Here is a 9789-nt window from a genome sequence, read left to right as displayed (position 1 = left end):
AGCGGTGGGCTGGGATTGACTCTGAGTCCACGGCACACCCCATACTGACAAGAGGAAGATTTTCATATACATTTTACTAATTTTCTTTCATCTCTGACACTTCAATTATAGAGAAAGGGCAAATAGTAATATAAAATATTTCCTGTAATTAATTCCCTTTTAATGTGCTCGAATTTCGTACACCAGGCGACTAGTATTAAAATTTTAAAAAAGATGTCACAGTATACAGTTGAAATTACTGCAGTGAGTAAGAGGACAAAGAAATAGACCTTTTCATGCAATAAATACATTTCCTTTGTTCTAATTTGGAAGAAGTATTCAGGTTAATATTTTTCTCTGTGCTTCCTTCAAGGTAACTGAGCTCCAGCTGCTCTTCTTCCCCAAGAAGATCCACGAGACACTCCTCAGGTGAGTTCTAGACCATACTTCAGATGTTAGACTCAGAAATATGTCCAGGCCCGAGTAGAGGAATATGTAACAGTGGCCTCTGCTCCCTCCCACCTGTCAGGATGACCTCCCTCCTGAGAAAATCACATCCTGGGCATGAAGATGTCTCGATTTCCCTGCCTGAAGCTTGGATCTCTCCAGCTGGGCTCTCCTCATCATTCTCAGATTTCTGTTGTCACCACTTAGTTTAATGGAAATTACCATCCCATGGAGCTGGTAGAACCGAGTTACTGCCTGAACCTACTTTTTTTTTCGTCTGCAGTTTATCCAGTTACTTTACCTGGTCCTCACTGAGACCTGTGCAGCTCCACTGGCAGTTTTCTAAGGACAGGGAGCTTTCCCAGGAGGCAGACTAGCATTCCAGAGCAGCCCCAGGAAAACTGGGTAGAGTCAGTCCCACTCTTAATGGTGGAGTTTGTAGTCTGAGTTAGTGCACATGTGAAGTTCTTTCTTTCTTTTTTTTTGTTCCCATTATATATTTTTTTTAATCTTCATTGTTCAGATTATTAGTTGTTCCTCTTTTTTCCCCCCATAGCTCCCCTCCACGCAGTTCCCACCCCACCCTCTGCCCTTACTCCCGCCACCCACTGTTCTCATCCATAGGTGCACGATTTTTGTCCAGTCTCTTCCTGCACCACCACCACCCCCCCCCCCCCCGAGAATAGTCAGTGCACTCCCTTTCTATGCCCCTGATTATATTTTATTCACCAGTTTATTCTGTTCATCAGATTATTTATTCACTTAATTTTTAGATTCACTTGTTGATAGATGTGTATTTGTTGTTCATAATTTGTATCTTTACCTTTTTATTCTTCCTCTTCTGAAAGGATACCTTTCAGCATTTCATATAATACTGGTTTGGTGGTGATGAACTCCTTTAGCTTTTTCTTATCTGTGAAGCTCTTTATCTGACCTTCAGTTCTGAATGATAGCTTTGCTGGGTATAGTAATCTTGGTTGTAGGTTCTTGCGATTCATCACTTTGAAAATTTGTTTTTTTGCTCTTGGCATTTTCATTATGCTGTGTCTTGGTGTGATCCTCTTTGGATTCCTTTTGTTTGGGGTTCTCTGCGCTTCCTGGCCTTGTAAGTCTATTTCTTTAACCAGGTAGGGGAAGTTTTCTGTCATTGTTTCTTCAAATAGGTTTTTGATATCTCGCTCTCTCTCTTCTTCTGGCACCCCTATAATTCTGATGTTGGTGTGCTTGAGGTTGTCCCAGAGGCTCCTTACACTATCAGCGTATTTTTGAATTCTGTTTTCATTTTGCTTTTCTGGTTGGGTGTTTTTTTTGCTTCTTCGTGTTTCAAATCTTTGACTTGATTCTTGCGATCCTCTAGTCTGCTCTTGGAACTCTGCATAATATCCTTTATTTCGATCAGTGTATGCTTAATTTTTAAGACGGCTCCCGCGGAGTACGCGCAATTCACGCGAGCCGACTTAACTCGTTTCCCGCACTCCAAGTGTTAATTGATTATTTTTCATAACCTGGAGGGTCTCTCTAGATTTCCTTAGGGTCTCACTAAATTTATCGGGTTTCTAAAAAATTCTTGAAAAACCTTAAAAGTGTGGTTTTGAACTCTATATCCAGTAGTTTGCTCTCCTCCATTTCTGTCATTTGTGACCTGTTTCTTTATCTCCACATTTTTTATGCTTCCCTGTATTGACCGAGTTGCTTTCTCTGTTAGGTGTCCTATAGGGCCCAGTGGCTCAGTCTCCCCAATTACCTGAGGAGGACACTCTTGGTGCATCCCTTTGTGGGCTTTGTGCACAGTCTTGTTGTAGTCAGGCCTAGACTGTTGCAGGCATCACTGGGAGGAACCGACCCCCAGGCCAATTGGCTACGAGAATCAGCCCTGTCTCCAATGAGAGAAGCCCCGAGCTGGAGACACCCCTCTGGGGCAGAACCCACCTCAGCAGGGTCCTGGTGCTCACTGAGTCCGCCCTCTGAACGTGTCCCCCATGGATCTGAGGATCCACAATCTGGATGGTCCCAAACTGACCACTGGGTACACTGGCTCTTGGATCCCTAAGGAGGTGCTAATCTAGCCTCTGCCTGAGGCTACCCAGCGGGAGCTATGGAGAGATTCCTCTTCTTTGTTTGGGTTTGGAAGTTCGCAGATGAGGCCCAGTTGTGAAGCAGTGCAAGCTGCTGTGGGGCATTGGGCCTTCTTTTGAATGTTCTGGGTTGCTCTGATTCAGCTGCAGTTTGTTAGGTAATTTTCAGGTTGCAAAGGGACAGGCCTTTCATATGCAGAAGCCTCTGCAACAGCTTGGGTGGCATGGGGTTGTTATGGGTTGACTCAGGGAGATAGACCACCGACTCAGAATTTAAATTTAGGAACCTTTATTAAGCTGGCCAGCTGTCTGCAGTTCAGCCTTTGCTTTGAACTGCAGCAGCTGACTGCAAGAGTTATAGCAATTTATTTGCAAAAAGTTACAAAGCCATGCTTACACAATTTGTTCCCGACACAGTATAGCATTATCACCTTCCTATCTATGTTTTCCGGGAACAGAGAGCACAGTATATATTGAGGAGGGACCATGAGACCATATCTCAAGGCCAGACCTGATGTCAGTACCTTCCTATCTGTCTGTTCCAGGAACAGACAGCACAGTGCGCCCTGATATGCAGCCCAGTACATTGTCTCGGGATCAACAGGGCAGAGCAAGCAGCTATGACTACTCCCCAGTCCTACCCTAAGAGGCCCCATGTCTCAGTGTCCAGGTAATTGCTGCAAGCACCTCTGAAAGAAAGTAGCCCTCGAGATCTGCCCGGTGCCAGACAGTCCAGTTTCTCCCCGTATGAGTCAGGGTCCCCTGAGACTCACCCGGAACTGTAGTTCAGAGCAGTCGGGGGCTTGAGACTCCCTCCCAATTGAAAAGACAACTGTGTCCTCAGCTGCCAGCCCTTTCTGCGTGTGCCTCAGTACCTCTGCACTTTACTTTCACACCTCCTCTGAGTCTCAATGTGCTTTTCTCTTTCTTCCAGTTGTAGAATTTCCAGTCAGCCAGCCTTTCTGTGCTTCTGGATGATATCCGCTTTATCTTTTAGTTGAATTTTTGAAGTGGCTACATGAGGCAGCAATTTCCGGTGTTTACATATGCTGACATCTTGGTTTCTCCTCCGGAATTTCTTGTTGGTGATGTAACTAGCGTGCTTCCTGATGGTGGGAATGATCACCTCTGGAGAAACTGTATAAACGCCCAGGGAACTCTCTATACTATTTTTGCAATGTCTTGTATACCTTGAACTATTTCAAAGTGAAAAGTGTATTCTTTTTTTTAACATTATACTGTAGGCCCTGTCCAGGTGGCTCAACTGGTTAGAGCAGCAGTTGCCAACCAGTGGTCCATGGACTACTGGTGGTCCGTGAGGTCAGAAAGGTTGGCGACTGCTGGGTTAGAGTGTCATCCTGTGCCCCAAAAGTAGTCTGTGGGTTCAATCCCCAGATGGGGTGTGTACAGAGGGCAACCAATCAATATTTCTCTCTCACATCAATATCCCTTCCCCTTCCCCTTACCTTTACTCTTACCCTTACCATTCCGCTTCCCTCTGAAGTTCTTTCTCTTCCTGTTGAGGATGTGCCAATGGGTGTTCCCATATACCTATCCCTTAGTATTTTTTTTCAAAATTAAGTTTCCAGAGTTTTACTTTCCATATTAAGCACTACCATTTTGTGCAGACAATAAGTCTACATTTGGAAGGAGGCTGTTGACAATAAATGTGGGAAGGTATGTGAGGAAAAAACCCCTTCAATTATGTCATGGTTCGTATAGGTCTCTCTGCTCTGGAGATGGGGGACATCTAGAGCAAGAATTCTCTCAGAGTCTTAGCTTCTCTAGGTAGGATAGGACTTTGTGTTGTCACAAAATTATCTCCATTGCCATGGTAACGGTTTCTCTTCATCTGTTGCTGAGGCTCGGGGAAGTCTTTTGGAGTGAGCCAGTGCTCTGACAGCTGACAGATGTTGCACTAAGAGCCAGAGGAAATGGGGACATGTGGATCCATGGGCCTTCCTGAGATCTGCCAATTCTGGCCACTGTTGAACTCATCAATTTCAGATTTTTACTTTTAGCTAAACATGATATATTTAATTTTCATTTTTACTTTGGTGGTTTTCCCTTACAGTTAGTGTTTCTTTAATGTTATGAATGTCTTTTTTGTTACTGCTTCTTTTTTATCCATTTCAAAAACTTTTATCCTAGAAAAAAATATGTTTCTCTCAAACTAATTTTATGTCTCTCTGTAGTTACTTTTGTGAGAAGGTCCATCTTCTCCAGGCACTGTTTCATCTGAAATCAGTAGCAATTCTCTTGTATTTCTATACCCAAACACATGAGTTGTTTATCTCATCCAAATTATTTCAAAACCCAAGCAACAAGTATACTTTAGGACATGGATGAACTGTTTTTACGCTACACTTGCTCATACAAGTGCTTTCCAGTGCAGTTGTTTGCCCTTTTTAAAAAAAAATACATTTTATTGATTTTTTACATAGAGGAAGAGAGTGGGATAGAGAGTTAGAAACATTGATGAGAGAGAAACATCAATCAGCTGCCTCTGGAACACACCCTACTGGGGATGTGCCCAAAACCACGGAATATGCCCTTAAATAGAATCGAGCCTGGAACCCTTCAGGCCGCAGACCAATGCTCTATCCACTGAGCCAAACCAGTTAGGGCAGTTGTTTGCCCTTTTTAAAGTCAATAATTGGCCCTAGCTAGTTGGGCTCAGTAAAAGAGTGTTGGCCTGTGGACTGAAGGATCCTAGGTTTGACTCCTGTCAAGTGCATATGCCTAGGTATTAATAAAGTCAATAGTTGACTTCCAGTTTTCTCTTTGTGATGGGCATTTCCTCTTCTCTCAGGATCACCTAAGTGGGTCAGAGCATCCTGAGCACTAGGTCTTGGTGGAGATGCGAAAATGAGAAGGCGCAAGAGTCCTGGTCCCCACCAACCAGCCTCCCTGGTGACGAGTTCTGCACCTGGAACAGTGACCACTGTGCCCCTGGCTGCCTCCTCTCCTGCCATCCTCACCACGTTCAACCCACAGAGGCCCCCAGCTGATGTTCGTGTTACTTTTGAGGATGTTGCTGTGCACTTCTCTAAGGAGGAATGGTGCCTCCTTGATGAGGCTCAGAGACACCTGTTCCTCGAAGTGATGCTGGAGAACTTTGAACTCATATCCTCTCTAGGTTGCTGCTGTGGAGCAGAGGATGTGGAGGCACCTACTGAACAGCATGTTTCTGGGACAGTGTCACAGGCAAAGAACCCCAATGGAGCTGTGTCCTCCCAGAAGAGCCACCCCTGTGAGTGTTGTGGGCCAGTCCTGAGAGACATTTTCCACTTGGTTGAGCAGCAGGGAACACAACACAGCCTGAAACTATTGAAGTGTGGGGCATGTGCAAAGCAGTTTTATTTAAGCAAGAAAGCCATTGGATGCAACCAGACGCTTGCTCAGGACCATGGTGTCTGTAATGGACTACAGTGTTTTGTGTGCTGTAAATGTGAAAAATTTTTTACAAAAATCTCTGATCTCCATCATCATCAGAAATTGCACACAGGAGAAAGTCCATACGAGTGCAGTGAATGCGGGAAATGCTATAAACAACACTCCACCCTTATTCGTCACCAGCGACTTCATTCTAAAGAAAAGCGTCATGAGTGTGGCGAATGTGGGAAATTCTTTAGCCCCCGTTCAAAGCTCGTGGAACACCAGAGAGTTCACACTGGAGAAAGGCCATATGAATGTGTTGACTGTGGGAAATCCTTTAGACAAAGTTCAAACCTCATTCAACACCAGAAAGTTCACACTGGAGAAAAGCCATATGAGTGTGGTGAATGTGGAAAACGTTTTGCCAGAATCTCTGATCTTCGTTATCATCAGAAACTTCACACTGGAGAAAGGTCTTATAAGTGCATTCAGTGTGGGAAGTCTTTAACCACTAGTGAGGGCCTCCGTTATCATCAGAGTCTTCACACTGTGGAAAAGCCTTATAAGTGCAATGAATGTGGGAAATCTTTTGTCAGGATTGATCAGCTGAGTTATCATCAGAAATGTCACACTGGAGAAAGAGCTTATAAGTGCAGTCTGTGTGGGAAATCTTTTACCACTCGCATAGGGCTCAGTTATCATCAGAGACTTCACAGTGGAAAAAAGCCTTATGAGTGCAGTCAGTGTGGTAAATCTTTTACCAGTAAGACTATGCTCCATTGTCACCAGAGAATTCACACTGGAGAAAGGCTTTATGAGTGCAGTGAATGTGGGAAATCTTTTGTCAGGAACTGTGAGTTGAGTTATCATCAGAAATTTCACACTGGAGAAAGGCCTTATGAGTGCAGTCAGTGTGGAAAATCTTTTACCTGTAAGAGTAACCTCCATTGTCATCAGAGAATTCACACTGGAGAAAGGCCTTATGAGTGCAGTCAGTGTGGGAAATCTTTTACCCATAGGAGGAGCTTCAGTCGTCATCAGAGAATGCACACCGGAGAAAGGCCTTATGAGTGCAGTCAGTGTGGGAAATCTTTTACAAGTAGGAGGAGCCTCCGTTGTCATCAGAGTCTTCACACTGGAGAAAGGCCTTATAAGTGCAGTCAGTGTGGGAAATCTTTTACCAGTAAGGGTAGCCTCCGTTCTCATCAGAGAATGCACACCGGAGAAAGGCCTTATGAGTGCAGTCAGTGTGGGAAATCTTTTACCAGTAAGGATAACCTCCGTTCTCATCAGAGAATGCACACCGGAGAAAGGCCTTATGAGTGCAGTCAGTGTGGGAAATCTTTTACCTGTAGGAGGAGCCTCCGTGGTCATCAGAGACTTCACACTGGAGAAAGGCCTTAACAATCAGTTGCATCTTCATCAGACAGTTCACAGGAGAAAGGGCTCAGGATTGCAGTGAATGTGGAAAATATTTTGCCAGAACCAGTACTTTCGTTGTCATCAGAGACTTTACAGGTGTGCATATACGTTTGGAAGGAATTATTTAAAAAGATCTTGCAAAGGGCCATGTTTCCTAATGTCTGTAATTCCATGGGTGATGGTCACTTGGGTATAGGATAGTAGGGTTTAGGGTAAAGCATAATTACTACATAATCACTGGCCTAATAGGGATTGTGCATAATTCTTAAAATGGAGATAGGTTTCATTTATTTTTATCAATAACTCATAATATGATGTCCAAGTCAGAGGAGAGGAGAATGTTTAACTTAAAGAAATTAGGAAGTTGTGATTTAAGCCACTTGTACGTTTTTGCATTCTTCCAGCAGTGTATGACAGAGTTAATTCCTCCACATCCTAGAAGAGGTTTGGTCAGTCCTTTATTTAAACTTTTTTGTAACTTTGTCATGCTATATCACTGTTTATTTGGTTGCATTTTTTCTAAGGCTTAATGGTGAGCCATTTTTCAGATGTGCATTTGCTATCTCTATATTTGGTTAAATGTCTGAGCATATGTTCTGCCAAATCAATGAATTTTGGCAAGTTTCTTTAACAAACGGACAGTGAAACAAAAATGCAGGTTAGAATTTCACTCATTTTGTGTCTTTTTTGCTTTGTAGGATAAGTGTTTTTCATATTGGAAAAAAATAAAATAAACAATTGAATTAAGACAAGGGTCTTATTTCATTCTTTGGATGTGAGTATCTAGTTTTCCCAGCACTGTTCATTGAAGAGAAACTATCCTTTCCCAACTGTGTATTATTGGCTCATTTGTCAGGGAGGAGTTGGCAGTATATGCATGGGACAACAGGACAACTTGGAAATAGGTCATTCTTGGGGACATCACAGTCAGCTGCAGCGGTTCTCAAGATGAGGCACTGAGGGGAAGGAAAAAATGAACCAACTTGGGACTGATCTTTACAGTCAGTTTAGAGCAGTGGTTCTCAACCTTCCTAATGCCGCGATGCTTTAATACAGTTCCTCATGTTGTGGTGACCCCCAATTTCATTGTTACAAATTGAACATAATTAAAGCATCGGGATTAATCACAAAAACATTATGTAATTATATATGTGTTCTGTGAAAGGGTCGTTCGATCTCCAAAGGGGTTGCGACCCAAGGTTGAGAACCACTGCAAAGGAAGCACTGCAATGTGACAAGAGCCCTGAGTTGAAATTTGCATTAACTAGATGACCTTTCAAAGAATAGCAGCTCCTTTCACCATGAGATAGAGTTTCTGAGAAGGAAAGTTTGTTGAGACTTTAAATATAGTAAGACAGTGGCTTACACAGTTCTCAGTTCCCGCAACATTGCCATGATGTACTAGTGTTGTTAGCCCATTTTATAGAACAGGAAGATAAGGCTTAGCAGAGTGAGCTAAACTGTCCCAAATCACAGGGCTAATAGTGACACAACCACAGACTGTGCTGCTCCTGGGAGCTTCTGGTTAAAGACTCTTCCTCAGTTCTGCTGCCTCATTGTCAGCCATGTCCTGCTCTGCCTGTGTCTCTGGACCTGTCCCTCTGTCTCTAGGCTGTGTGAATTGTGTCCTTGTCCATTTCTCATAGGAGACCTTCTCAGCTTCCTCTTGTAGTTAACAGTTTTCTGTCTCTAGAACAACTTCCCATTCTTCACTGTGTATGATGAGAGCAAGTTCTTTTCTTCTGTGGCCATTTTTCATTGCACTGTCCCCACATGGCATAAACATGAGAGCCCTCCCTCTCTCTGTCCTGGGGCCTCTGTGTGAGGTATGGGGCAGTAGGAGAGGACGGCAATGGTAAGGCCCCATCTTCTCACAGACGGGCCCCCCTGCAGCACAGAAACCATCTCTCTAGAAAACAGCATCACGAGTCCAGCTGGACATACAAAAAGAAAGTTCACCTTTACCAGTAACCCCAGAATTTCTAATAAGCTAGAAATGTGACACCATTTTCACTTGGCCCACCTCCTGATCCAGCAAAGATGGAAAGGCATGCTAATTCACAGTGTGGGCCTGGGTGTGAGCCAGGTGACACACGGGTTATTCTTGGGATCATAAACTAATAAAAACCTCACTGGCTGACAGTTCAGCTTTTTAATTTTTTATAACCTTAAACACGCATGTTTGCATTTTACCCATCAATCCAAATCCAGCTATTCTCAAGAAATAACCAGACAAAATGTACACTAAAAGATAATGATTATATCATTGTTCAGAATACAAAAGAATTGGGAAGTGCATATCAATACAGAAATATTTTCAAAAGTGGATAAATTAGTTTGGGTACATCCATGTAATGGAATGCTTTCTTGCATTAGCAACACAGTTGAACCTTGAACAACATAGGGGTTTGGGCACCAATCCCCCATTTTGCCATAGTGAAAAATTTGAGTATGTTATCTCCCATAAAGGCTGATTTACAATCATACC

General features: G+C 43.3%; 2 protein-coding genes across 5 annotated transcripts in view; both read left to right on the top strand.

Moving 5' to 3' along the window:
* Positions 1–9789, top strand: part of LOC102423403 (zinc finger protein 883-like) — a 30442-nt gene that overhangs the window by 3227 nt on the left and 17426 nt on the right. The window contains exons 1-3 of one of the 4 annotated variants that reach the window (XM_023758779.1): positions 351–408; positions 509–873; positions 5314–8037. In XM_023758779.1, the coding sequence (XP_023614547.1) occupies positions 5370–7283 (1914 nt within the window). In that variant the 5' untranslated portion in view covers positions 351–408; positions 509–873; positions 5314–5369 and the 3' untranslated portion in view covers positions 7284–8037. Of the gene's footprint in view, positions 1–350; positions 409–508; positions 874–5313; positions 8038–9789 lie in introns of those variants that run through there. The other 3 variants (XR_002830665.1, XM_023758780.1, XM_023758778.1) reach the window with 3 other exon arrangements.
* The window catches only part of LOC111827154 (zinc finger protein 883-like), a 26281-nt gene continuing 16843 nt past the window's right edge, over positions 352–9789 (top strand). Inside the window, exon 1 of the mRNA XM_023758777.1 lies at positions 352–408. The gene's annotated coding sequence lies outside the window, so the exon portion shown is untranslated. The remainder of the gene's footprint in view (positions 409–9789) is intronic.

This window comes from Myotis lucifugus, unplaced genomic scaffold (genome assembly GCF_000147115.1).
Source record: "Myotis lucifugus unplaced genomic scaffold, Myoluc2.0 scaffold_138, whole genome shotgun sequence".
Taxonomy (NCBI): Eukaryota; Metazoa; Chordata; class Mammalia; order Chiroptera; family Vespertilionidae; genus Myotis; species Myotis lucifugus.
This window is presented reverse-complemented; position numbering and strand designations above follow the sequence as displayed.